Source organism: Vipera berus (assembly GCF_964194415.1).
Source record: "Vipera berus genome assembly, chromosome: Z".
Taxonomy (NCBI): Eukaryota; Metazoa; Chordata; class Lepidosauria; order Squamata; family Viperidae; genus Vipera; species Vipera berus.
The window spans coordinates 648,934-676,802 of record NC_138205.1 but is presented as its reverse complement, the minus strand read 5'-3'; the positions used below and the strand labels follow the sequence as shown (position 1 = coordinate 676,802).

Below are 27,869 nucleotides of genomic sequence, written 5' to 3'. Positions count from 1 at the left end.
GGACCCCAAACCAAGCAGGCATCCCTTCGGAGCAAATTTCGCAGCTGCTGTGGCGGGTATAGGAGGCAAAGCCGGTTGGACGGGGGGGGGGCTCCCCAAATACCCTCTGGATTTTGAGGCTGTCAAGGTCTCCCCTCCAGTGGCTCTGGGGCTGCTGATTAAGGCCATCCCTTAGCTGGGCTGAGAGGAATGAGGCAGTCGCAGTACCCCACCCCTTGGGGGGCATAAAGGGACAGCTGCCAAGGTCCCCTTGCCCAGGCACATCCTTAGGGAAGAAGGCTGGGCAGAGACCCCACTTCCATCCCGGAAATGCTTTTGGGGCCCTTCCTCGCAGACTTAACCCCGTTCCCCCCACAAACCCAGTCTCCTGGTGTCTCTACTCCACGCATGGAATCCAGAAGCAGGCCTCCATCTAAAACACACCGTGACTGAACTTGGGGGTTTCCTTGCCGTTTCATGACCCAGCTAAGTAACATCATCAGTGCCAGAAGGGAGTAGAGTTTGCAGAGGGGATGAGGAGGAGGATCGTGGGGTCCTTGATCCTCTGAGTTTGGCTATTTTCTTCAAGACGTCTCAGGACCCAGCTAGGGAATATCCTCAGTCTGATGATCACGGATGGGCTTCATCTAGCACTGATGACTTTCCCTACCTGGGTCATGAAACGTCTGCGGAAAAACCCCACCCAGCTCAGAAAGGCTCCCCCCCAGGACCCCTCCTTTCAACCCCCAGCTCCAAATATTCTCCTTGAGCACCATTCCCAGCGGACTGAGATGCGTCCCCCTCTCCCCCCCCCCGCCCCCTCAAGGGAGACCAAACGTTTGCAGCCACATCGCCAAGCTCGGAGATCAAAGCAACAGCCCAGCTACGAACATTCACGCGCGTTTCAATACTCTCCTTTATTGGCAGACCCCGGTTTTATTCCAGAGTAGGGGGAACACAAAGAGGCCGCCCCCTCCCCAAGTCTTTTCCCCGCAGTCGCTGCAGGGGGACCCTCCCGGGCCGGGGGAGGCGGGGACGGTACAGCGCGTGGATGGGTGGGTGGGGGTCCCCAGGGGCTGCTCCTCCTCCTCTTGCGGGGCTACTCCGGGGCGGCGCGCAGGACGCGGATGTGGATGGCGGAGTTGTGTCGGGCGCGGGTCAGCGGCTCCTCCCGGTCGCCCTCGGGCTCGGCGCCGTCGGCCAGCTGCACGGTGGAGGTGTTGGCGGCCAGGCGGAGGGCGCCGCTGCCGGCCGCCTCCAGCTGCAGGGCGATGTTGATGGCGCGCGGGATGGCCAGCCCCAGCCCGTGGATGCAGAGCTCGGCGCAGCCCCCGCCCGGCGCCAGCAGCTTCTGGCAGCGGCCCAGCTGCGCCCTGAAGTCCGTCCGCATGTTCACGTAGACGTCGCCGCGGCGGCGGGGCAGGCGGCGGGGCAGGCGGCGGCGCAGGGCGCGCTCCGGCTCGCTCGGCTCGGCCATCCGCCCTGCGGGAGACACGGCGGCGGTGGGTCGGGGGGGGCGCTGCACGGGAGGGCCCGGGGGGAGGGGGCGCGCGGGGGGACTCCCCCCCACCCCCGGGAGACCGGCCGGGGAGGATGGGCTAGGCGGTGCCGCGCCTGGGAAAGGCGTCCCCTTGGCTCCCCCCCTCCCGTCCCCGAGGAGGGGCTGCCCTGGGGGGGGGGCTTTCCCACCGACCTCCGACTCCCGCGACCGCCGCAGCCGGGCAGAAAGGCACGTGGCCGGCCGGGCGCCGCTAACCCGGAAGTCCGGGTTTAAAGCGAGGCGAGGAGGGGCCGCTCTGCGCTTTGGTCTCTATTTGTGTGCGGGGGGGGGCGGAGAAGGCGAGTGCGCGTGCGCGGAGGGCTCCGGGGTTCCCCCTGGCGAGGCAAAAGCGGTTTTTTTTCTTTAATTCCTGCAAAAAGCTTTAGAAGCCGCTCCCTTCGCCCCCGGTGCAACTTATTTGTCTTATTTTATGTTATGTTTTATATTTTATTTTATTTTATTTTATTATTTTATATTATTTTTTTAATATTTTTTATATTTTATTTTATGTTTTATTTTATCCTTTTTTTTATAAATAAGGTGGCAAATATACCTAATAATCCATGCACTTTTTGACTTACCACCTTTCATTTAGTGACCATTCAAAGCAGACATGTCAAACCCAAGGCCCGGGGGCCGGATCCGGTCCGCGAAGTGGTTTCATGCGGCCCGCAAAGCCATCCTGGAAACAGTGAGGGAACGGCCCCCACTGCCTTGGCCCTGGCCCAGAGACCCCCCTCCTGCCAGAGACCCTCAGACCTGTCCCACTCCTGCCCAGGCCCCCATAGGCACCCTTGATGCCAATGATGTAGAGCTGGCCACGCCCACCCAGTAGGCCATAGGCACTCTAGCCGCGCCCACCCAGTAGGCCACGCCCACCCTGGCCACACCCACCACCACCCTGAGGGCAACTGCAATGCTGATGCGGCCCTCAATGAAATTGAGTTTGACACCCCTGATTCAAAGTTACAACAGCCCTGAACTTGCCTCCGTTGCAGGATTCCTTTCTTAAGAGAGGGTGGGATTGCAGGATGGTCACGTGATCAGAGGTCATGCACTTGGCAACTGATTCACACTTATGAAGGTCGCAGGGTCCCCGTATCATATGATCCCCTTTTCAGAACTTCCGGCAAAGGGGAAGCCAGATTCACTTAACAACTGTGGCAAGAAAGGTCATTAAATGGGGGGGGGAAGCTCAACTGTCTAGCTTAATGACAGAAATGTTAAGCTCAACTGTGGCCATAAGTCAAGGACTATTCTACTCCTTCCTCCTCATATTGCATGCTGATGCCTCCCAAGGGTTTGAGTTCAAGACAGAGTTCTCTTTCCTCTTCACAACAGCCCTTTGAGGTGGGATGGCCCAAGAAGTGGCCTGAGGGAGTATCCAGATATCTGTGCTGGGAATGATGGGTGCTGATCCTTTCTGGCATGGATCTCTGTGTCATGTGTTTTGTGCTTCAAAATTGGGTCCCCACGTCCATTTCAAGTCTCTTCCGGCAGTGTTCCAGTATTTGAGGGGCTGCCCCAAAGAAGAAGAGGGGGTCAAACTATTCTCCAAAGCTCCAGAGGGCAGGACGAGAAACAACGGTTGGAAACTAATCAAAGAGAGAAGCAACCTGGATTGAGGAGAAACTTCCTAACAGGGAATACAGTCAACGAGTGGAACTGCTTGCCACCGGAAGTCATGGGTGCTCCATCACTGGATGTTTTTAAGAAGAGACTGGACAGCGACTTGTCTGGAATGATAGAGGTTATCCTGCCCGAGCAAGGGGTTGGACTAGAAGACCTCCAGGGTCCCTTCCAGCTCCTATTCTATTCTATTCTATTCTATTCTATTCTAATTCCAATTCCAATTCCAATTTCATTCTCTATTCTATTCTATTCTATTCTATTCTATTCTAGTCTAGTCTAGTCTAGTCTAGTCTAGTCTAGTCTATTCCAATTCCAGTTCCAGTTCCATATCCATATCCCATTCTTCTATTCTATTCTATTCTATTCTATTCTATTCTATTCTATTCTATTCTATTCTATTCTATTCTATTCTATTCTTTTTTCTATTCTGTTCTGTTCTGTATTCTATTCTATTCTTTTTTCTATTCTATTCTATTCTATTCTATTCTATTCTATTCTATTCTATTCTATTCTATTCTATTCTATTCTATTCTTTTTTCTATTCTGTTCTGTTCTGTTCTGTATTCTGTTCTGTATTCTGTTCTATTCTATTCTATTCTATTCTATTCCAGGGCTTTTCAACCTTTTCACCCATTGTACCACTTTTAGGATAGGGCAACATCCGAGTACCACCAGTTGCCTAGCAAGATGTCAAAAACTTGATGACAAAAAAAAGGAAAAAGGTGATGAATTACAGGTAGTCCTCAACTTACAACAATTCACTTAGTGACTGAAGTTACAATGGCACTGAAAAAAGTGCCTCCCAAGCCACAGCCAAGCAAGACACCCGCCTGCCCGCCTGGCGGCGCTCTTCCTCCTGTCCGAGGTTTTCATGGTTGTGAGCATTTCTGTTGAGGGTTGAGGGTTGGCAGCGGGGGTGAGGTGGGGGGGTTGGTCTTTATTCTCCCCATCTGCTGGGTGGTTGCAGCAGGTTTTGGTCACTTCACATGACCCCAGGACACTGTGACCGTCATAAATCAGTTGCCAAGCATCTGAATGTAAATCACAAGTCCCTGGAGATGCTGCAACATTCCAGCTGATCAGCAGTTCTTCTGGGCTCAGCAGAAACACCGGGATCAGCACCGAGCTGCATCTGGATCCTGGCGCTGATCCTGGCGCTTCCGCTGAGCCCTGACAGCCCTGCAGTTCCAGCCGTCTCTCGCTCAGGCTTGTGCGGTGCTGCCACCGGTTCAACTCTTTCCCCTCCCCCACTACCACTTTTCTAGGATGGTTGCGTACCACCTGCCAGGTGCCAATGTACCACAGGTGGTACCCGTACCACTGGTTGAAAAGCCCTATTCTGTTCTATTCTATTCTATTCTATTCTATTCTATTCTATTCTATTCTATTCTATTCTATTCTATTCTATTCTATTCTATTCTACTCTTTTGAGCAGGCTGGGTGGGCAAAGGAGGCAGGGATGCTCTTTGGGGTCCCCACAGACTGCAGTGAAGAGCATCTGGCTCCCACCAGGCCTGAAGACCAGGAGGGACACCACCAACTGAACTCATGAGGCCCCACAGTGGGTTGGGTTGGCCACCTCAGGGAGCAGAGGGGGGCACTGTGGTGCAAGTGGGGAGGGGCTGACCTTGGATTTCTGGGGCGAACCTCCTTTAAAATCCCACCTGGATGAAAGGAAGCTTTTTTTTCCTTAAAAACCGCACACATTTATTCATTTTTTTAATCAGGCCTCCCAAACAAAACACAACCAGGAGCAATTTTTGGAACTCAAACCCCCCCAATTCGGGAATCATGGTGCCATCCGGGCAGTTGGCGAAATGGACGAAGGAAAGTTGGAGCACAAACAGGGGAGGCAGCCTCTCTTTCCTGGGTCCCCTATGCCCCCCCTCCTGATCTTGGAGGGGGGGCTCTTGGGCGCAAGAGGGGGTGTGGTGAGAGGAGAGGGAGGGCACAGCAAGGACCGCGGTGGGGAGGGAATTGGGGCAGCCAGGCTGAGAAGGGCTGCAGCCGCCCCAGAGGTGGTGGGAGGGGGCACAGCTGGGGGTGGGCAAGGGAAGACATTCAGGGGCATTTCCTCTCCACACACTGTTTGCCCCCCTCTTCGTACTCCTGCTTGGAGATCCACATCTGCTGGAAGGTGCCCTGGGAAAGGAAATAAGGTGGTGAGCGGGCGGGGCGGCCCCTCCCCACCGCCCCACAGAGTGATGCCCTTTCCTTGTGCGACCCCCCCCCCCGCAGGAGGCAGACCCAGGTTTACGCGATCTCCAGACTTGACCCCTTGTGGACAGCCCCGACTCCTCCCCTCCTGCTCCCCCCCTCCCTCGATTTCCCCCCTTCCTCCCCCCCCCGACTCACTAGAGAAGCCAAGATGGAGCCCCCGATCCACGGGCTGAACCGCCGCTCCATGGTGCTGTTGCTGGCAATGAGCTTCAGCCGCATGCTCTGGGGGGAAGGGGGGAAGAGGGTCACAGGGCGTGGGGGGTCCGGAGCAACTGTCATTCTGATGGCACGTCCTGACTCCCCAAGGCAGCGCGACTTCCCCCCCTCCCCGTTTTAATTGACATTAGAACCCCCCCCCCTCCAGAAGGAGAGCCGTGTGAAGGCAGCCGAAAATCAGGAGCCGGATCGAATCCCTTCCGAGGCAGCGGCGGTTTTATCCAACCAATGAAGAAAGGCTGCAGGGTTTGGGTCTGGCCAGTCTAGAGGAAAGAAGGGCCGGGGGAGGGAGGGGGGCTGATAGTCAGATTGCAGTATTTGAGGGGCTGCTGCAAAGAAGAGGGGGGCGGGTGTCCCACTATTCTCCAAAGCAACAGAGGGCAGGACGAGAAACAATGGTTGGAAACTGATCAAAGAGAGAAGCAACCTGGAACTAAGAAGAAGCTTCCTGACAGTGAGGACAATTTTTTTTAATCCCATTTATATCCCGCCCTTCTCCGAAGACTCAGGGCGGCTTACAATCTAAGAAGCACAAACCAATGTGCTTAGCAATAGCCTTCATTCTATGTATATGCCTGCTTGTTAGGGCTTTCGCCCCCCCCCCCAGCGGCATTATTACAAAGTCAGCTTATTGCCCCCAGAAGGTGGGGGGGGGGTTGAAGAAGAGACCGGACAACCACTTGTCTCCTGCTTGAGCTGGGGGCTGGACTAGAAGACCTCCAAGGTCCCCTTCCAGCTGAACCCTGATTGATTGATTGATTTTCAAGGGGAGAGGATTTAGCGAGCTGGATGCATCGGGAAAGCTGCTTACCGACTCCTGAAGTTTCAGAGCCATTCCCCCCCCCCGCGAGCTCGGCGCCCAGAGACCTGGGGGGCTGCTGGCATCGGAGGGGGCTGCCCGGTCGTCCGCTCTGCCCACCGGGAAGTCCAGCTGGGGGCAGCTGCCCGCTGTGCTTGTGCAGGTGAACCAAGCGGGGCAAACGCCCCCTCCCACGAAGCTCACCCCCCCCCGCCAGCCTTACGCATGCGCACAGGTGTGGCTCTCACCGGCGGGGTCTTCTGAGACAGCTCCCGGTTGAGGCGGTCGGTGAAGCCCTGCAGCAGCGTGTTCCCGCCGGTGACGATGACGCTGCCGTAGAGACCCTGCAGAATTGGGCGGCGGGGGGGGGGCAAGGGGGCAGGAGATCCGATGGCTGAAGCTCCTTCGCTGCCCTTTTGGCGCGCGCGCGCGCGCACACTTACACGCACACGCACACACACGCACACAGCCCACTCAGGCGCCTGAGGTTTCTTGTTCAGTTGGCCCCAAGAAGCTTCCCAAAGCTCAGAGATCTTTGTGGATCCTTCCTTCCTTCCTTCCTTCCTTCCTTCCTTCCTTCCTTCCTTCCTTCCTTCCTTCCTTCTTCCTTCCTTTTCCTCTCTCTCCCTTCTCCCCTTTCTCTGCTCCCTCCCTCTCTCCCTCCCTCCTTCCTCCCTCCCTCCCTTTTCCCCTCTTTCCTCTTTCTCTCCTCTCTCTCTCTTCCTCCTTCTTCCTCCTTCCCTCCCTCCCTTCCCATTGCACTGTCCAAGGTGACTCTGGCTCACCATACATTAAAAACACAAATATGAAAACCTTAATTAAGACTGACAAGAATTAGAGCTACCTTATCTAGCCGCCCCTTCGTGCTTCTGTGAGGAGGGGGCCAGGAGCCCCTTCCCACCCAGCCCCTCTTCTTCAAAGGCAGAATCTTTCGGGAGCTGCAGCGTTCCTCCTTTGGCTGGGTGGATGGAAAATTCCGTCCTGGGGGGGGGCTTTCCTAGGGGGCAACCCTCGGGTGGGGAGAGGGGGACTCACCGGACGGATGTCAATGTCGCACATCCCGATGCTCGTGGTGACCACGTGTCCGACACCCAGCATGGTGTTCCCAGACAGACCCTGAGAAACGTGGGGGGGGGGAAGCGCTTGTGACGTCCAGAGTTCAGGTGCGCAAAGCGAAAATCACCCATGCACAAGTCTTAAAAAGCCACACCCCCAAATTGCAATTTCGTGATAATAATAATAGGGGCATAACCTAGGGGGGGGGGAGAAGAAAAGGAAGGGAACTGGCAGAGTCCAGGGTCCCCCCCTGAGGCGCCTCTAAAGGAGTGCAAGGAGAGCCACATTTGCACAGCTGCTGGGGGAGCAGAAGCAGACAGGAAGGGCCAATTTGATTGCAACCCCCCCTCCCATTCAATCAGGTGCCTCTCCCCAAGGCCTCGATTGGGGGTGCTGGGCCCCCAAAATAGCCCGTCACAAGGAGTCCCCAACCTTTTCGCCGGGAGCAAAGCGGAACCAGCCACAGACGGTTAACTGAGCCAGGAGGAACTCCAGGCATCTGCCTTTGCCGGCTCTGCTCACACTTAAAACAATCACACTGGGCTGGGCTAGATTCACACTGCCCTTCAGGTCCTCAGCTGGGTTGGCCTCAGCCACGTCTTGGCTTGCCCCTCCTTTGAGCGAGAGCTCTGGGCCTCCACTAGGGCAGGGGTCTCCAAGCCTGGCTGGGGAATTCTGGGAGTTGAAGCCCACAGGCCACGCTTGGAGCCCCCTGCTCTAGCAAGCTGCCCCGCACCACCACCAAAGTGCACATCCCACCTTCCCAGAGACTCTGGAAACACAAGGCCGGCACCCCTCTCTGCCCCTCCTCCACTGCCCTGCTCACCTTCACGTTGGAGGGGTCAAAAAGCCCCTCCGGGATCCTCAGGCGCTCAGCCCCGTAGTCCGTGTTGTAGCCGTTGGGCATTTCGTAGTGGACGGTGGGCATCTGCGCAGCCACCCTGCTCCAAACAAGGGGGGGGGAGAACAGAGATCGAGGCAGATCTGGCTGGACTCGCAGTGCCAGGCCAGGGCAGAGGTCCCCCCCTCACCTTCCTCTTCCTCTTCCCTTACTCCTTCCCCCAATGGCTTTTTGGGGGTTCGCAGACCCCCACCAATGTTGCATCCCTGCCAGGCCCCCCTGGCCTCCCCACCGAATTCCTTTCCCTTTCTCACAACCTAGAAAGATGCAGTCAAGCAATCAGAATGGAGTTGGAGGTCATCTAGTCGTCCAACCCCCCCTGCTCAAGCAGAAGACCCTATTTCATTCCAGACAAATATTGTCCAATCTCTTCTTGAACACCTCCAGTGACGGGGCACCTACCACCTCCGGTGGCAAGCTGTTCCACTGGTTAATTGTTCTCACTGTTCTGAAGTTTCTCCTTAATTCCAAGTTGCTTCTCTCCTCGATTAGATTAGATCCTCTTTTTCTTCTTGTAAAACAGTTTCATTTCTCCCATCAAAGACGCAGCGCAATTCCCTGTCATGGCACCCATCTATTTTGGTTTGTTTCATTGGGTTCTGTCTTCTACGGCCTACCTTACGGGGCTGTTTTTCTGGAAAGAACCTTGGGGAGCACCCAGGTCCACAGCCTTGAACTCTCAAAGCAGGAAAGAGATTCTGTCCCTTTTCATCCTGTTCCCAGAATTCCCAGCAACATGCCTGAAAGAGGGGGATTCTGGGAGGTGCGGTCCCAACCCATCCGGAGGGCAGCCGGCAGGCTGGGCAAGACTAGGCCAAGGGACCCCAAGATGTAGCCCCCCCTCCCCATTTATTCAAATGAGACCCTTGCCTTCCGAACTGCCAGACTCGCCTGATACTCACTGCTCGTCATACGGAGAATCAGAAACTTGCAGGACAGATGCCTGGAAGTCCTGTATCACTTCCTGTGGGCGTCAGCAGGGATGGAGAGGGGTCAGCATATCCTGTACAGAAGCCCCCTCCCCAACATGCACCCTGCCCACCTTCCCACCCAGGAATAAGTCTTGACCCAAACCTATCAGCTGTCCACTTCAGCTTTTGCGCCACGGGCACTGAGTCAGCCAGCCAGTCAGCCAGCCACTGGGCGCCTTCGGGCCCTTGACAGTGCAGGGGCCCCTCCCTCCCTCCCCCCCAAGGGCCCCGGGCTCACATTGCACATGTAGCTGTGCCAGGATTTGCTGACTTGGGGCAGCTTCTCCTTCTTCTTCCAGTTTGGGGGGGCTCCTTCACGGACGGCTTCCTGGGGAAGGTGGAGGAAGGTGGGCAGCCTGGCGGGTTGTGGGAACACCCCACTTGCAATTGTCTCTGGACCCAGCTGTTTTTAAGAGAGGAGGGGCTCTCTACAGCCCCTTCCCCACTTCTGGAGACCGCAGGACAGGGCTGGGAAGGGCAGGCAGTGGGGACACTTTCGGCTCTTCCCACCCGCTGCTTCTGCCGCTCCTCCCAGGAGCAGAGTGGACGGACTGCCCAGCCCACACTCAGCCCCTGGGATCTGTAGCTCTGGGCCGGGGTGGAAGGGGTCAGGGGGAGCCCTACCTTGGCTGCGATCATGTACGGAGGGGCGATTTCAATATTCATCTCTTGGAAAAGTTCACGACACTGCATGGAGATGAAGTCGCCAGCCAGGGGGGATTTGACAATCCCTGCGTTGGGGAGGAAGGGAGGGTGAAAAGGGGAGGGTGGGAAGGAGTAAGGAAATGGAAGGAAGGGAGGGAGGGAGGGAGGGAGGGAGGAAGGAAGGAAGGAAGGAAGGAATAAATGTCTCATTTTATCCCCTTGGCAGCAGCATCTTCTGCCCCTCGGAAAACCCCTCCCCCCAATGATTGGACCCCCAACTCAGGAAGTGCTTTGGCCTTCCTCCCGCCTCTGCCAAGGGCTCCCAGGCCTGGCCAAGCACACCTGAGGACAAGCACCCTCCCTGAAGAGGCAATTCTCCCCCCAGATGTCCCTGGCATCCTGGCATGCCCCCCAGAGTTTGGCACCGCACATAGCGGACCTCACAACAGCAGAGACCAACTTGTAAGCCCCCTCCCGAAGACGGCGCCCCCCACCTTGCTGCAGGATGTAGCCGTCGTGGACCGGGATGGCTGTGGTGTGGGTTGCCCCACTGTCCAGGACCAGGCCGGTGCTGCGCCCGTTGGCAAAGCTGGTGAAGCAACGTCAAGGGCTTGGCGAGGCAGGGGTCCCGTAACGGGGCGCTGGGGCCGCGGGGGAAGAAGCTGTGTCCCCCTCCCCAATCTTTTCCCTCGGTGCTCCTAGACGGCAGGAGCCTTAATAGGAATCCGGACTTCTGCCCTTCGGGGCCGAGGAAGGCAAGGCCTGGGGGCAGCCAGGAAAGGGGGGAGTCCCGTTCCCGGCCCCGAGCGGCTCCGGGGCCGGGGTAGCGCCGAGAGGATACGCCGTGAGCACCGCCGTCTTGCACAGGAAGAAAGCCGGGATACTGTAATGTTCGAACATCACCTCCGTCAGCTTCTCCCGCTTGGCGCGCGTGTTCCACTGGCGGGCGGGGAGGGGTGGAGGGTCAGGAGAGGGCAGAAGCCCACTGACAAAGGAGGGGGGTGGGGTGCCCTCCCCCGAGATACCTACTGGGGCCTCCGACATGAGGACCGGGTGCAGGTTGGGTTCCGACTTGATGTGCTTGTTGTAGGTGTGATCCAAGATGGCTTGGAAACAGCCCCAGTCTTCGACTTGGGGGGGGGAAGGAGAAACGGGGCGGGGATAAAGGAAAGTGGGGGCTGGCTGCCGGCTCCCCACACTCCTCCCGGGGCCGTCTCAAACCGCCGAGCGGAGCCTCGCTTTCTCCCCTTCCAGGTGCACCGCGACCCGGTGGAGCCAGGATTTGGGGCGCAGGGGTCCCAGCGCAGCAGACGAGGGCCGCGACTCCCGCTCGGGGTCTCCCCGGGCCTCTTCTACCTCCCACCCACCCCGGGCCCGCCCTCGTACTCATCCCGTTCTTGAGGGGCGAGACGATCTCCGTGTTCTCCCGCGGGACGTGCAAGGAGTTGGTATCTATGTAGTAGACCTTGCCGCCTTTGCTCTCCTTGTCGCCGTCCAGCTCCATGGCCGACTCGTCGTGGGACAGCAAGCCCACCGTGGTGGGGAAGTCCGCCTGCAAGCAGAGCAGGCGCCGTGGGGCAGGGGGGGATCCGGGGTCAGGGGGCCCGGACCTCTATGAAGAGGGCGCCGCTTCCTACCTTTGGACAGTCTTCCCCAGCATAGCCGGCCCGCACGGAGAACGAGCCGATGTCAAAAACCAGCGCGCCGACCTCGTCTGCAAGGAAGGCATCCGCGACGCGGGTGAGGAGGGGGCGAGCGGAGGGGAGGGGGTGCAGCCCCCGTCGGTTCCCTTTCAGCCCAAAGGAGGCGTCTGAACTCGCATTTCAACCCTCATCCGAGGGCTTAATTCTCGCAAGCGCCCCCCCCCCGCGCGTAGAGGTCCAGAGCGCCGGATTTAAGGATACGGGAGCGGCAGCCCGCAGTTTGGATCCCTGGACCGCACCGGGGGCGGGGGGAAGAGCGGGTTAGACTGGATGGCCTCGAGGGCCCCTTCCGGCTCTTTCCGATTTTATCATTTACATTTTGCAGCGCGCAAAGTTGGTTTCTTTTGTTGCTGGCTGTTCAGGAAGCTGCCCGCGGAATTGGGGGTGGGGTGGGGTGGGGGGGATGCAGGAATGGACCCGTCCGGAGCCTCCGAGTCGCCCTCGCACCGCTGGAGGAGGAAAGGCGGATGCTTCTTCGTAGGCCAGTCGCCCAGCGGGAGGGAAGCCGACCACGATTCCTCCCCGCGGAGAAGCAGAGCGCCGCAGCGGGAGCTGGAGAGCCCCTTCGCAGGGGCGGCGTCACGCGAGGCCGCTTAAGCAAGTGAGCCAAGCCACACACAGCAACGAAGGGGAGGCCCTCCGATCCTCCCTCGGCTGCTCGGCCAAGGGGTTTCGCTCAAGGACCGGAATCCGGCGAGGCTGCTGGAATTCCCGGCGCCCGGTTGCCCGCCTTCCGATGCCCCGGAGCCAGCCCGCCTAGCCGAGGGCAGCCACGGGGCAGAGCCGGCGGGGCGAGGGGGCGCCGCGCAGCCCTACCTCCTCCGTAGACCCCTCCGCTCATCCCGCTCCGGATGCGGTGCCGGTGCGCGTCGCGGTCGGGCTGGGCGGGCTGCCGGCTCTCCCGGGGCTGGGCTGTCACGGGCGGCGGAGGTTCAGCACCTGGGCCGGTGGACAGCAGCCTGGGGAGGGGGCTGCGAAGGGAGCGGGGCCGGGAAGATGGAAGGGGGTGGGCGGGAGGCCCGCGTCTCGGCCAATCAGGGCTGCCCGCCCCTCCCCAAGAGGGTCTCCGATTGGCCGCCGTCGGAGACAATGCAGAGAAAGAGCGACGGGTCCTTAAAGGGGCCGAGGCGGCGGGGGCGACGGGCCGGCAGGTAACCGGCAGGGGGAAGCGGACCCCGCACCCCACCCCGGCCGGGCTTCCGTGGGCCGTATAAATGTCTGGGAAATTCATTTAGCCTCTCCCAATCTGGTGCCAGCCCCGCTGCCGCTTGGCCGGGGAGCAACTCCAGTTCCCATCATCCCCCAAGCGAGCGCCGGCTTGAAAGAGGCTGCATAACTCAGGTCGGTGCTCACGCTACGAGAACCCGGCTGGGCCGGCATGCGTGTGTGGAAAGCAAGCGATTCTCCAAAAAAAAAAAAGAGGCGGGGGGACGGGGGGGGGGAAGCGGGCCGTGCCTCTGAGCTCGTGCAGAGCAAACGCTTCCCGCCGTGTCGGCCTCCCCGCATCATCCCAGGTGAGGACGCGTCTTCACGAGCCGTGCGCAGAATTCAGTCCGGTTTTAGATCTAAGAGGGGACCGGTTGTAACCTGAGATCGGAGCGGCCATTCCGCCCGCGGATGTGCCCTTTCCTTGCCCCCCCCCGTTAGAAATTTCCCTCCTTCCTCCTTGCTTCCTTCCCCCCCACACACACTCCTCCCTCCCTCTTTCCCCTCTCTCTTCTTTTATATTCTCCCCCTCCTTCCTTCCTCCTCTTTCCTTGCTTCCTTCCATTCTCCTTCACTTCCTTCTTTCCCTTTCCCCCTCCCTCCTCCCACTTCCTTCCTTCATTTGTTCCTCTTTTCTGCCTCCCTCCCTCCCTTCTTTCTCTCTCCCTCCCTTCCTTTCTTCATTCCTTTTCTCCTTCCTTCCTTCCTTCCTTCCTTCCTTCCTTCCTTCCTTCCTTCCTTCCTTCCTTCCTTCCTTCCTTCGCCATTTTTCACCAAGGGCAGGAATAGCCCTCCCCAGCTACTTAGAAGTGGAGTGCAGAATTTGGGGCTGGGGTATGAGATGGAGGCAGAAGGCTGCCCATGGATTCCTAGGCCCCCAGTTTTAGGACCCCCGTCTCTGCCACCCTCACTACGCTCCCAATTACACAGAAGACGCAGAGATGACCCCACAAAAATAAGGTGCCAGGGTTGAACAACCACGTCAGCAATGGACAACCCTGAATAGGATTCACCCCTCACACGGCGTCTGCCAGGACTCTCTGTATAAATGGGGTGCAGCATCCTCCCCTCGGTGGGACTGTGGGGTCCCGGGTCAAACTCGGGGTCACACCATGCCGGCTGAAAGCTGGGGGCGTCTACCTGTCCGGCATCTGGTGATGACCTATAAAGCCCTAAATGGCTTGGGTCCGGGATATCTGAGGGAACACCTGCTGCCGGCATCAAGTTCCCTTCGTCCAGTGCGCTCCCACAGGGAGGGTCTTCTCAGGGTGCCACCGGTAAGAGATTGCCGGCGGACGACACCCAGGGATAGGGCCTTCTCAGTGGGGGCGCCTGCCCTCTGGAACCAGCTGCCAGTGGAGCTGAGGACTGCCCCCGACCTCCGTTCATTCCGCCGGGACCTGAAGACCTGGCTCTTCGAGCTCTCTGGCCCAGGCTGAGGATCAATCTTATTTTAACTGGGGTTTTATTTGGCAGGGACACATACAATTTTTTCTTTTTAAATCTGTTTTTAACTTTTGTATTTCGGTTTTTTAATTACCCTGTAAACCGCCCTGAGTCCTTCGGGAAAGGGCGGTATAGAAATGTAATAAAATAAATAAATAAATCTGATCTCTTTCGTATGGACGGTGCTTGAGCTTCAGTGGTTAGATGGCCTAGAGATTTCGGGGTGTTTGAACACAGGCCTTCCTATTCCTATTTTAGCATTCCTATTTTACTGTGTTTTAATACTCTGAGTGAAACGATAATATATGCAGGTAATCCTCAACTTACGTCCACAAGGGAGCCCAAAATTTCTATTGCTAAGCAAGATATTTGTTAACTGAGTTTTACGACCTTTTCTTGCCACAGTAGTTAACTGAATCACTGCAGTTGTTAAGTTAGTGACACAGTCGTTAAGTGAATCTGCCTTCCCCATGGATTCTGCTTGTCAGAAGGTCGCAAAAGGGGAATCCCCTGGCCTCGGGACGCTGCAACTGTCATAAATACGAGTCAGTTGCCAAGAATCCAATTTTTGTGACTATGTGGATGCTGCAACCGTCGTGTGAAAAACGGTCGCGAGTTGCTTTTCTTGGTGCCCTTGTAACTTTGAATGGACACTAAATGAAGCATTGTAAGTCGAGGACTGCCTGCATTGCTAGTCTGGGCATGACAGGCCATGTGCTAAATAAGGAATAATCACACTCCAGGACATCCCCAGCAACCAAGATCTTGGAATCTGGGGCAAAGACTCGTGGGGGGGGGGTCAGAGCTTGCGCTGGGTGCAAGCAGCCCCCCAAACAGGCTCGGACTCCAATTCCTATCATCCCCAGCCAGAGCGGTATGAACCCAGGAGGTGGCCAGAGGGCAGTTCTGTTCCTGCAGATGGACCCGAGAGGCCTTCCCTTGCAGCCAGCCCGCTCTCGGAATCTCTCCGTGCTGCAAGGCAGGCAGATGTTCCCCAGGTGAGGTTCTGCCTGCCAGGATAACAACAGAAGCCCCTGTGGTTCCACTGGCAGCCCACTGCAAGGCTGCCGCTGCGGACATCCGCCTGCTCGCCAGGCTGCTTCTGAAAGCTCAGAGCCCACTTTCCAACTTTTTTTTTTATTAAAAAGTTTTAACATACATTTTATCTTTAACAACTTTTGCAGGGACCGATGGGAGTTGTAGTCCCGACGCATACGGGGAGAGGAGGTTAGAACAGGCTGTTTCGGACTGTACCATCTTTCCTGTCGCCTCCTCTGGAGGGAACAACTCTCCCCTTATAGAAATGCGTGCACTCGCCCCTTCCTGACCTCAGGCGTGAGAGACTACAATCCCCAGAATGCCCAGCTCCCCTCGGGGGTCGCAGGTCTCAAGGCATCTGGATGCTTCTTCCCCGCCCTCAACGTGGGTCACCCCAAGGAATTGGTATGCCCCAAGCCCTTCTCCTCCCCCCGGACTGCGTGGTCTGGCCCTGCCCATCCGAGTTGGTATCGCCCGACTTGAGAATTATTTTCGGAGCGGGGGCAGGGAGGCGCGGGCCCGGCCTCGCCCCACACCGGGAGGCGTCCTCCTTGTCCCCCGCCCGCGCTTGACAGCCTGCCAGCTTCCGTCGTGCTCCCCTTGCTGCACGACTTCCCCCCCCGAGCGGGCGGACTTGGTTTCTCCCGCTCCCCCCTCCCCGCGGGGAGTCCTTTCGGCCGCGTCCGACTCTGGGCGCGGCGGGATAGCCTCATCACTGGGCCGGCGGGGCGAGATCGCTCCGCGCGCTCCCGAGTCAAGTCCCGGCCGCCGCCGTCGCGCGCTCTGAGCAGCAGCAGCAGCAGCAGCAGCGGCCGAGCGCGATCCTTCCGCCCCTGGAGCAGCGGAAACGAGTCCCCCGCCCCCCGGCCCCCTCGTGCGGCGGCGGCGGCGGTGGCGGCGGCGCTGCAGGAGCGGCAGCGGGTAGGTGGAGGCCGACTGGGGAAGGCCGTGCAGTTCCCCCTTCTCTCCCTCCTCCTGCTGGGCTTTCCCTCCCCCCTCCCCCTCCAGCCTGCAGCCCCCCGGCCAAGCGCTCCCGACCCCCCATGCAAGCCCGGAAAGCCGCCTAGTCCGGGGCAGCCGCTCCCCCCGCCGCCCCGGCCGCCGCCGGTCCCGTAGCAGCGCCCGCCCCATTGCACAACCTCCGGGCGCTCCGCCGGCAGCCGCCCTTTCGCCCCGAGCAGTGGGGAGGGGCCGCCCGCCCGCCCTCTGCCCCCCCGGACCCCCCGCCCCTTTCTACGCCCCCTACCACGACCTCTGCCCCCGCAGCCCCCGCTCTCCGCGGCCCCTCCTCCCCGAAAGCGGCCAGGACGCTTCCCAGGCGAGCACCCCCCCTCCCTCGCTTTTGGGGGGGTCCGCGATCGCCCCAAGTGTAAATTGGTGCATTGGGCTGCCCCCTCCCCGTCATTCCCTCCCCCCCCGAAGGAAACTGGGCTTCCTCCTGCACCCCCCACCCACTCCCTGGCGCCTCGGGAGGGGCTTCTTGTGCCGGGGGGGGGGAAGGCAGGGCGGAGGTGGAGACGCTGGGCTGGCAGGTGGGCGCCCCCTCCCCAAAAGAGCAGTCGAGGCACCTCCGGGGCTAATGAGCCTGGCTGGAGGCTGTCATTACGGGCAAATGACTCCCCGGGAGAGCCGGCGCTTTCCCCCGGGGCGTCCCAGGGCTCTGCCTTCAAATGGTGTCTGTGTGTGTGTGTGTTTGCGCGCATGTTTTGTGTGTGTGTGTGTGTGTGTGTGAGAGAGAGAGTGAATTCGGTATCTTGCCAGCAGCCAAACAGGATGTACTCAGCTGGGCCAAGGTGGGCCTAGTTCAAGGCAGGGAGGGGCATCATGGCACCTGGCAGACTGCAGCATCTTGTGGGGGGTTGCCTCTTTGCAATTGCGGGGGGGGGGGGCTCTGTGCCGTCGTGACTTTTGCAGAGTTAGGCCCAAGAACCCCCCCCTCCCTCCCTCCCTCCCTTCACCAGCCTTGCATCAGTTCTTCTTGCACTTCCTCCTGAAAACCAGCTGGGCTGGCAAACACACCCACTGCCATGCCTCAGCCCCTCCACCAGTGGGGGGGGGGGCAAAGCAGCTCTCCCAGGGACCCGGTTGTACTGGGCAGCCCGGACCTTCGGTGGGGACCCCAACAGCGGCAGGACCCCTTGCGCCAGGTGAGATGCCCACCACCTGTTGAGGCCCAGAGTGGGGGGCGCTTGGAGTTGATGCAACACCGCAGAAGGGGAGGGGGTCTACTGCACTCCCAACTCTTAGGGTCTCTGCTGAGCTTGGAGGGTGGAGCCCCAAAGTCATACTGGAGTTTCGAGAAAGGCAGGGAGAGTGAGAATGAAAGAGGAAATGCCAGCTGCGGAAAGTTGCCCGTGGGCATCGGGAGTCCCTCCCCCTGGGTGAGGGTCACCGATGGAGACTCTGGTGCTGTGGCTTTCCAGTTGGGGGGGGCAGCCCTCTCCCTGCCGCAGCCCTCTGGGGAACCCACTGCTTTTTACTTCCTGTGCGCAGTTTTTTCCGCCTCTTTGTTCCTCTTCGGATGGTGTTTCTCAACCTCGGCTGCTTTCGGATATGTGGACTTCAACTCCCAGAATTCCCCAGCCATCTTAAAGGGGCCAAGGCTGAGAAACGCTGCTCTAGAACAGGGGTCTGCAACTTTGACCGCTTTAAGACTCGTGGACTATAGTTCCCAGAATTCCTCAGCCAGCATAGCTGGCCGAGGAATTCTGGGAGCTGAAGTCCACGAGTCTTAAAGCGGTCAAGGTTGCAGACCCCCACTCTAGAATACAAGTGGTCCTCAAGTTCATTTAGTAACTGTTTGAAGTTACAACAGCTGTGAAAAAAGTGAGTTATGACCATTTTTCGCACTTACGACCGTTTGCCACAACCCCGTGGTCACATGATCAAAATTCAGATACTTGGCAGCTGACTCATATTTATGACGGTCGCAGTATCCTGGAGTCACGCGATCCCCTTTTGCAACCATCTGGCAAGCAGAGTCAATGGGGGAAGCCAGATTCACTTAACAACCGTGTCACTAACTGAACACTTAAGAAATGTCTCACTTAGCAATGGAAATGTCGGGCTCATTTGTCCTAAGTCAAGGTACGAGTGTGGTGTTCTGCTGCCAAACCAGGAAAGCAAAATATTTATAAAGTTGGATTAATACTGCAGCTATTGGGGTGGATTGAGGAGAAACGCCCCCCCTGCCGGTGGGGTTTGGCTGGAAATTCAGGGTGCTATGCTATCTCGTGGAAAAGGCAGTGCAAATAAAGTATTTTATATTTCATAATGTACCGCTTTATAAAACCTTGGTAAGGCCACACCTGGAATACAGCATCCCGTTTTGGCCACCACATTACAAAAAAGATGTTGAGACTTTGGGGGGGGGAAAAGTGCAGAGAAGAGCGACAGAGGTGATTAAAGGCCTGGAGGCTAAAAGATGCGAAGAACGGCTGCAGGATTTGGGTTTGTCTACTTTAATGAAAAGAAGGAGGAGGGGTGACATGATAGCAGCCTTCCAGTATTTGAGGGGCTGCCGCGAAGAAGAGGAGGGGGTGAACCTATTTTCCAAAGCACCTGAAGGCAGGGCGAGAAACAACGGATGGAAACTGATCCAGGATAGAAGCAACTTGGAAATTGGGAGGAATTCCCTGACAATTAGAACAATTCAATCAGTGGAACGACTTGTCTCCAGAAGTTGTGGGTGCTCCAACACTGGAGGTTTTCAAGAAGAGACTGGGCAGCCGTTTATCCGGAATTGTATAGGACCTGCTGCTTGAGCAGGGGGCTGGACTAGAAGACCTCCACGGGCCCTCCCGGCTCTGTTCTATTCTAAATAAATGCAGGGTTTTCCCCTGTTGTGAATCTGCCAGCCAGGCAGGTTTGCAGCGGGGGGGGGGGGCTGAGGACTCGGTCCCGCTGGGTTCCCGTTTGTCGAGTCTCTTGCCAGCCATGCCCCCCCCCTTGCTGCGCTCCAGGAAGGCTTCCAGATTCCCACAGCGGAGGATCAGAGCGGCCTGCAGCTTCGGACTGCGGAGGAACAGGGAAAGCCTGTGATCTGGGATGAATTGGAGGACGTGTGTGTGTGTGTGTGTGTGAGAGAGAGAGAGAGAGAGAGAGAGAGAGAGAGAGAAAGAGAGGGGGGACTCTGATCCTCCTGCCTCCCTCCCTGCAGCCACTTGGGCTTCCCCATAGCCCTCCATTTCTAATGGGGTGTGTGTGTCTGGCATCTTGCAGAAGTGCCAGGAGTCCATTCCCTCCCTGCCCATGGCAGAGATGCCCATTTTGGAAGATGGCACCCGGTGCTTCCCCTTCTATGATTCAGCTCTGCCTCCCCCCTCCCCTGGTGCCCCCCGCTTGCTTTGGGGGCCCTGGCAACTGGGAGCCGGGAAGTCCCAGCTTGGCCTGTTCCCCGTTCAGATTTTTTAAGGCTGCTCTAGGCTTTCTGGGCTGGAGCAAAGGCCAAGCAGCAGCGGGAAAGGCCGCTCTTTCCTTGCCCCCCCCCAGGAAGGAGCAGCCCCCTCGCCAGAGGAAGCCGCACTTGGCTGCCTTCCCTTCCCACTTCCTCCCTCCCTCGAGCAGGCCGGATCCGTCCCTCGCTCTCGGCTTTCTCATCCCGTTGCCTAGGCAACCGCCTCCCGGAGCATAGAGCAGTGTGTGTGTGTCTGTGTGTGTGAGAGAGAGTGGCCGGTCGCCTTAGCAACCCTCTTTTTGGCTTCTTTGGGGTGGCGGGGGGGGGTTCCATAGGGGGTGACCCCACCCTTCTTTGCCAAAGGCTGCAACCACAGCGGCTTTGCCAGGAAGTGAAAATCCAGCTGCTTTGAGTGTCTTCCCCACTTCTCCCCGGCCTCTTTCCCATTCAGAAGGGGTCATGGGAATTGGGGGGGCGCCTACCGTGTCGGGGTGTGTGTGTGTGACTAGGAAAGTAACTCCTCTCGTGGTCAGCGGGCAGGTCGAGATGCCTTCCTGCAGTGGATTTGGGTGAGGAGCATTAAGGAAAGATGGGGACGGTTATCTTGGTATTTCTAAGTGGGACCCTTCCCACTTTGTGTGTGTGTGTGTGTGTGTGTGTGCCTTCCCCCCCTTTGCACCTGTAGGTGTTTGGGGTTGCAATCAGTGAGTAGAGTCACTTCCTTTCTCTGCTTAGCAGCAGTTTCCAGACTGGCCTGCCTTCTCCACCCCCCTGCGCCCCCACATGACTTGGGGATTTGAGGGGGCCTGGGTTGCAAGGGGGGCTGAGCAATCCCTCAAATCCCCCTTTTAGGGGTCCTTCGAGTGGGGTCAGGCACGGGAGGGTGAGCTTCCTGCAGTGGCAAAGGGTCAGGCCTTGAGTGGATTGCAGATGTTCAAAATCCACTCCCTTCTCGGCAGCCCCGCCTGGATCTGGTCCACCACGGTCAGTCGGTCCCTTTGCCCCCCCCCTAAAAGGGAGTCGGGTGTCCGGCTGGACCAGGGACAAACAGGGGAGACGCGAGGCACAGTGGCAAATTGTGGCTGCATCCATTTTTCGGGCGCCATTTGTGGGGGGTCTTCCTCTTTTTGCAAGTGGGAAAATATTTTTACTTTTTTATATATATATATTTTGTTGATTTTTTTTAAACATGTAAAAATATTTTTAATCCAGCAGGCGCTTTGGGCTGCCACGTGGATGCTATAGCTTTGTATTTTTATTTATTACAGGTAATCCTTGACTTACAACCTCAACTGAGGCCAACATTTCTGTTGTTAAGTGAGTTTTGCCCCATTTTACGACCTTTCCTGCCTCGGTTGTTAAGCGAATCGCAGCAGTTGTTAATAACTCGGTTAAGTGAAGGTGGCTACCCCGTTGAACTTTGCTCGTCGGAGGGTCACAAAAGAGGACGTGACCCCACCCACCCACCCACCCACCCAGGGGATGCTGCAACTGTCATAAAGCAAGGATCTGAGTTTTGACCACACCATCATGGTGTGATTCTAACTCTGAAAAACATGTCACTTTTTTCAGTGCTGTTGTAACTGAATGGTCACTAAATTGAGTTATTGTAAGTTGAGGACTGGATGTGCTGTGATTGTGTGTGAATTCTTGGCTGCTGTTCTACGGTTCCCCTTTAATTTGACTGGAAAGCTGTTTGGCGGAAATGCAAGATCTTCTTCCTGAAAATCAGAGTTAATAATTTCCTACGATTGTGGTTTCCCATGATTCCCTCTCTCTCTCTCTTTCCCCAGGCAGGATCGTGGCTAAGTGAAAGGGGCTGCTGGCCAAGCCCCTGGGCCCCCCACCCCCACCCCCCCAGCCACCATGAGTGAACTGGAGCAGTTGAAGCAGGAAGCAGAGCAGCTGCGGAACCAGATCCGGGTGAGTTACACGGAGGAGGAGTGGGGCTGCAACAAGGTTCTAGTCCTCAGGGAGGTGACAAACGCATCTTGAGAAACCAGGTGGCGGCCTTCACATCACCATCCTTGTGCTCACTGCTGGCCATGGGGGTGCTGGAGGATCCAGCGCTCTTGACTTCCCCAGGAAGGGGGGATGAAGGGGGCTGTTGGGACCGGGGGAGGCAGTGGGCACTTCCTGGTGGGGGGGCAAAGCTGCTGAAGGGCACACAGGTTGTCTGTGGAGCCGGCGTGAGCCCCCTCTTCCTCCTCTCGCTTGCAGGACGCCAGGAAAGCATGTGGCGATTCCACACTGACCCAGGTGAGGCAGCTGCGCTCAGTGAGGGGGGGAGGAGGTGGCCTTTGGGGCCCCCTCCCTCCCCCCACTGACCCCTCTCTTCCTCGACTCAAGATCACCGCTGGCCTCGATCCGGTGGGCCGGATCCAGATGCGAACGAGGCGGACGCTGCGTGGCCACCTGGCCAAGATCTACGCCATGCATTGGGGGACGGACTCCAGGTGAGAGCCAGGATGGGGCAGCCGGCAAGGGGGCTGAACCCCCCCTCCCCCCAGTAAAGAAGGGTGGGAGAGTTGGAAACGTCCTTGGGGGGAGGTCCCCATCCCTGCCCCCCGAACGACCAAGGCTCTGAGCCCCGTCTCCCTCCTTGTCGCTCCAGACTTTTGGTTAGTGCCTCTCAAGATGGGAAGCTGATCATCTGGGACAGCTACACCACCAACAAGGTGAGGCCAAAGGCGGACGGCCTTTGGGGGGGCAGCTGGAAACGGTCCACGCAGGGCTTAGGGCCCTGGGGCCGCGCCCCACTGAACGCCCCTCTCCTTTCAGGTTCACGCCATTCCGCTCCGGTCGTCCTGGGTGATGACCTGCGCCTACGCGCCCTCTGGGAACTACGTTGCCTGCGGCGGCCTGGACAACATTTGCTCCATCTACAGCCTGAAAACCCGCGAAGGGAACGTCCGGGTCAGTCGGGAGCTGCCAGGACACACGGGTGAGGCCACGGACTCGCTCTTCCCCTGGGGAGGGACTGGAGCCTCCTCCGTCCCCCCTCGCCCGCCCTAACGGGCGACCCTCCTCTCCTCCACCAGGGTACCTCTCCTGCTGTCGCTTTCTGACCGATAACCAGATCATCACCAGTTCGGGAGACACGACTTGGTGAGTGGCCGGACTTCGATCCAAGTGGACGCCAAGCCAAGGGCTGTCTCTTGTGTGTGTCTCTGTGTGTGTGTGTGTGTTTGTTTGTTTGTTGTGATATATCAGCGACTCACTTGCTAGACAGATTTTGGAGCTGTCACTGTGGCTGAGACCCCCCCCCCAGAAGTGGATAACAAGTAGTCCTTGAACTGTTTGTTTATTGACCGTTCAGAGTTACAGGGGTGGCAGTTCGGCAGTTTGAGTCTCAGCCTTCCCTCCTTCTGAGGTCGGTAAAATGAGGACCCAGATTGTTGGGGGAGGGGGGGCAATATGCTGACTCCGCAAACCGCTTAGAGAGGGCTGGGAAGCACTGAAAAGTGGTATATAAGTCTAAGCGCCGTTGACAAAAAGTGACTGACAACCGTTTTTCACATTTGGAACCCTGGCAGTGTCATCATGGTCACGAGATCCAAATCCAGAAAATTGATTGGCGACTGGCTCGTATTTAACAACGGTCACAGTGTCCCAGAGCGTTCACGTGATCCCCTTTCTGACAAGCAGTCAGGTTCGCTTAACAAACCCAGTTGATAACGTAACAAGCGACGTGATTCCCTTGACAGCCAGGGGGACAAAGCTCATAAAATGGGGCTGAACCTACTTAGCAGCAGAAAGTTTGAGCTCAATTCTAGCCATAAATCCAGGACTCCCTGTACTTAGCCACGATCATCCCAGGGTATTAGAATTAAGAAAAATCTACAAAAAGACACCGTAAAGTCAGCCGGTGCGGGACAATGTCCCAAAGTGATTTCACTCCGATTCAGCCACAACGTGTTCTCTAAGGCTGTCTGTCCCGCGTCCGTCTTGGCACGGTGTATTAACCCCCACCGCACCCCCAGGGAGTGGTCAAATCTGGAGTGCTGAAGCCGCGTGGGGGTCGTGCCTGACTGCCTTTCCTCCTTGCCAGTGCCCTGTGGGACATCGAGACGGGCCAACAGACCACCACCTTCACAGGCCACAGCGGGGACGTCATGTCCCTCTCGCTCTCGCCAGACATGCGCTCCTTCATCTCGGGCGCTTGCGATGCTTCGGTCAAGCTGTGGGACATCCGAGACAGCATGTGCCGGCAGACCTTCACGGGACACGAATCCGACATCAACGCTGTTTGTGTGAGTGCAGAGCTTGACGTGTGTGTATGTGTGAGAGAGAGAGAGAAAGAGGGGGCGGGTGGAGGGCTTGCAGGAGACCAGACTCGGAAGACACCGTTTGAGATGCTGTCTCGTGGCAAGCATCTAGGCCAGAGCTTCTCAGCCTTGGCCACTGTTAGGCACAAACAACCAGACTTACAAATGTAGAGTTCAAAGTAGCTACTTTATTGTTCTGTGCCTGTAGTGCAGGAATCTTCCCAACTGGCCGTTTGCCTCCGGGAAAGACTAGCTGAGTCTCGAGGGGGAGGTCAGACTTTGTCCTCGCGTGTTTACGTAACGAGTCTGTGCTAATTCAAGGTGCTGGTGAGATTCAAGGTGCTGGTGATGACCTATAAAGCCCTAAATGGCTTGGGTCTGGGATATCCGAGGGAACACCTGCTGCCGGCATCAAGCTCCCTTCGTCCTGTGCGCTCCCACAGGGAGGGTCTTCTCAGGGTACCGCCGGTAAAAGATTGCCGGCGGACAATACCCAGGGGGAGGGCCTTCTCTGTGGATGCGCCTGCCCTTTGGAACCAGCTACCTGTAGAGCTTAGGACTGCCCCTGACCTTCGCTCATTCCGCCGGGACCTGAAGACCTGGCTCTTTGAGCTCTCTGGCCTGGTCTGAGAATATTAATTGGGATTTTAATTGTATTTTAACTGGGGATTTCAAGGTTAATATAATCTTTTTAATTGATTTTTTGTAATTGTTGTATTGTTTTTAAAAAGCCTTGTGAACCACCCTGAGTCCTACGGGAGAACGGCGGTATATAAATTGAATAAATAAATAAAATAAATAAATAAATAATCCCCCACTTGATCTCAGCTGGGACGATTGCTCCGCGACAGCCATTTTAAGGTGGGTGGACTTCAATTCCCAGGATTCCCTAGCTCTCTCTCCTTAGCCGTCTCCCCTTTTCCTTTCTCACCCAGTTCTTTCCCAACGGGAATGCCTTCACCACGGGTTCCGATGATGCCACCTGTCGCCTCTTCGACCTACGTGCCGACCAGGAGCTGATGCTGTACTCGCACGACAACATCATTTGCGGCATCACCTCGGTGGCCTTCTCCCGCAGCGGACGCCTCCTGCTGGCCGGCTACGATGACTTCAACTGCAACATTTGGGACTCCATGAAGGGCGACCGGGCAGGTGAGCGGCCGGCAGAAGCTCGTCCTCCTTCCACCTCGGCCTCAGAAACCAGATCAGACCATAGTCTGCCCTGTTTTTGGCCCCAAGAACCACGTGTGGAGTTTTTTTGAGTTGCTTCTTTATAGTTGTTTGAGGGGTCCCCGATGCTCTCTCTCTCGAGCTCGGTGGTTTCCTTGTGGCCACTTTGTGACCGACGTAGGGAGCCCATCACTGCTAGAAGTGGGGGTGTGGGGGTTGTGAGGAGGAGGAAGCAAAGGACGTCTCATTATCCCAACTAGAAAACATCCCCAGTGCTGGGTGTTCTTGTTGTTTGCCTGTAGACAGATCTTGCCAGATTGAAGCAACTGCCTGCAGTAACTATACGCAGACAGACTCTAGGAGCTGCCGTGTGTGTGTGTGTGCGCGCCCTCTTTGCCCTCCTCCTGCCTAGCAGACACTCCAAGCTCCGCTGCCTCTTTGCCCTCGGGAAAGCCACCCCTCCCTCCTGGGAATCCAGACTGCTTTCCACCGCAGCCAACCTGACAGCCCCGCAAAGTGGACTAAATTCTGCACTAAGCCGTAGCTGTGGCCGGCCTTTGCCACAGCCAGATTGGGTGACCTGCCCATTTGAGCACCTGGAGTCCCCTATCCCAGGCTGTGTGTGGGGGGGGGGAGGGGGTGTCTGGCTGGGCCCATTGGGGAAGCAGGTGAGGGGAGAGCTCCCTGGAGTTTGGAGAGGTCCCTCCAACAGGAGAAGCCTTGGGGTGCTCTGCGCCCCCCGCTACCGTTCCTCCGGGCTCTTCTCCATTGCTAGCAATTCTCTCTCCTTCCAGGGGTCCTCGCTGGCCACGACAACCGGGTCAGCTGCCTGGGCGTGACAGACGATGGCATGGCTGTAGCCACCGGCTCCTGGGACAGCTTCCTGAAAGTCTGGAACTGAACCAGCCTCCAGCTGGATGGGGGCTGGGGGAAGAAGGGCAGGCGGCCCTTGGTGCCCCCCCCCCGGCTTCTGCCCCCTCTGCTGTGGCCTTGAGCCTCTGCCCCTCAGCTGGCTGCCCTCCCGCTGTCCGTCCCCGTTTCTTTTTCTGCTCCACTTCAACATTATTCTAAGCCAGATTTCCACCTGCAACGTGGAAAGGGGGGGGGAAAGGATGTCAGTGAAGCTGCCGAGGGGGAGCAGGGGGTTGCCAGCCTTGCAAATAAAAGGTGTTGAGGGGTTACAACGCAGCACTGTGTGATTCCGTCCAGGGAAACGGCAGGGCTGGGGAGGGGAGTGAGAACTTTTTGCACGGCCTCCTCAGCGCTACCTAAGGCAGGGATCTCCAAACTTGGCCACCTTTAAAACTGGTGGACTTCAACTCCCAGAGTTCCCTGGGACTAATGCATTCCTTTTAATAGGTATTACCCATTATTGGCCTGTTTACTCTCTTGTACCGGTAATCCCTTCCTCTGCAATCTCTACGCTCTTGGCCAGACATGTCAAACTCGCGACGTCACGTGACGTCGCACGACGTATTGGAGCTTTTTCTCCACTGCCGGCAATGGGGTGGGCGCCGTTTCCTGATGATGCGTCCGGCCCGTGGGCCAGCAGTTTGACACCCCTGCTCTAGGCGGTAGGAGAACAGCAGGCATGGCTAGCTGAGGAATTCTGGGAGTTGAAGTGCACCAGTCTTAAAGGGGCCAAGTTTGGAGACCCTGCCCTAGAGCAATGGGGTGGGGTGGTTGGGTGGCATTTGGATCCTGGGCAGATGTGGGTTCAGAACACGGGACGGGCCAGGCTGTGCTCGGTTCTTTTTTTTTTTTTTGGTGGGGGGGGGAGGTTTCCTGCAGAGATTTCCTCCTTTCTTCAGGGCCCGCCCTCCTTTGGGTCTGCTCTAACCTGCAAATGGGAGCACCCCAATCCAGCGGTTCCTAGGATTACAGGATGACCTTTCGGGAGTCCTGGCTAGTTTGTGCCAGGGAGGTGCCTGGGTCCAACATTCCTGGGGTGGGGGCCCCAGTTCAGAAACACCTCCCCTTGTTTTTTTCCTTTCCTTTTCTTAGCTGGCCATCCCTGGTGGTGCAGTGGCTAGAATGCGGTACTGCAGTCTACTTTTGCTGACTGCCAGACGCCAGCAGTTAGATCCAGACTGGCTCAAGGTTGACTCCGCCCCTTCTGTCCGTAAAAAATATGCTGACTCTGTAAGCCGCTTAGACTAGGGCCGTGAAGCTGTATGATAAAGGCTGTTACTATTTGTGCCTGGACTGATTTTCTCTCCCGCTCAAGTGGCCAAAAGAGAGGCAGGCCTAAAGGTTAGCGCCAGTCTTGGGGGGAGGGGGCAGTTTTGATGATGCAACAGCTGATCCCGCTCCTCAAAGACTGGCCACAAAGGGGGAGGGCTCTGTGCTTCTCCAGCTGCCCTTGGCCTGGCGAGACGGTCAGTACAAAGCTGTCCAACAGGTGCAGTCGGTCCTCAACTTACAACCAGGATTGAGCCCAAAGTTCATGTTGTTGAGAAATTTATTGAGTTTTGCCCCATTTTATGACCTTTCCTGCCGTAGTTAAGTGAATCGCGGCAGTTAAATTAGTAATATGGTTGCTAAGCGAATCTGGCTTTCCACCCTCTTGACCTTAACAGTCAGAAGGTTGCAAAAGGGGATCACATGATCCCCCTGGGACACTGCGACCGTTGTAAGCACGAGTCAGTTGCCAAGCGTCCCAATTTTGATTGTGTGACCGCAG

At 57.3% G+C, this 27,869-nt stretch overlaps 3 protein-coding genes across 5 annotated transcripts; 1 reads left to right on the top strand and 2 right to left on the bottom strand.

The window, feature by feature from the left end:
- Positions 1-877: 877 nt before the first annotated feature.
- LOC308676893 (ribonuclease P protein subunit p20-like) lies at positions 878-1,765 on the bottom strand. The gene is made up of 2 exons (XM_081342953.1): positions 1,673-1,765; positions 878-1,461 (listed from the first exon to the last, which is right to left on the bottom strand). The coding sequence occupies exon 2, from the start codon at positions 1,454-1,456 to the stop codon at positions 1,079-1,081; it is 378 nt and encodes a 125-aa protein (XP_081199079.1). The 5' UTR covers positions 1,457-1,461; positions 1,673-1,765; the 3' UTR covers positions 878-1,078.
- Positions 1,766-4,915: 3,150 nt separating this feature from the next.
- Positions 4,916-12,503, bottom strand: LOC308679068 (actin-like protein 6B; the record flags this gene model as incomplete). The annotated part of the gene is made up of 14 exons (XM_081346303.1): positions 4,916-5,293; positions 5,507-5,593; positions 6,635-6,730; positions 7,422-7,502; positions 8,269-8,383; positions 9,246-9,307; positions 9,553-9,642; positions 9,939-10,045; positions 10,454-10,548; positions 10,801-10,898; positions 10,989-11,089; positions 11,346-11,511; positions 11,597-11,673; positions 12,479-12,503. The coding sequence occupies 14 exons, from the start codon at positions 12,501-12,503 to the stop codon at positions 5,213-5,215; spliced, it is 1,281 nt and encodes a 426-aa protein (XP_081202429.1). The 3' UTR covers positions 4,916-5,212.
- A 3,552-nt stretch (positions 12,504-16,055) lies between these two features.
- LOC308676990 (guanine nucleotide-binding protein G(I)/G(S)/G(T) subunit beta-2) lies at positions 16,056-27,535 on the top strand. 3 transcript variants are annotated; one of them, XM_081343076.1, is made up of 11 exons: positions 16,056-16,273; positions 21,017-21,065; positions 21,542-21,671; positions 21,969-22,007; positions 22,098-22,204; positions 22,363-22,426; positions 22,530-22,692; positions 22,790-22,856; positions 23,800-24,001; positions 24,952-25,168; positions 25,981-27,535. In XM_081343076.1, exons 3-11 carry the CDS (start codon positions 21,615-21,617, stop codon positions 26,085-26,087), a joined length of 1,023 nt encoding a protein of 340 aa, XP_081199202.1. In that variant the 5' UTR covers positions 16,056-16,273; positions 21,017-21,065; positions 21,542-21,614; the 3' UTR covers positions 26,088-27,535. The 3 variants fall into 3 exon arrangements, with proteins under 3 accessions (XP_081199202.1, XP_081199201.1, XP_081199203.1); XM_081343075.1 differs by lacking the exon at positions 21,017-21,065; XM_081343077.1 differs by lacking the exons at positions 16,056-16,273; positions 21,017-21,065 and adding an exon at positions 17,481-17,499.
- The last annotated feature ends 334 nt before the right edge of the window (positions 27,536-27,869 follow it).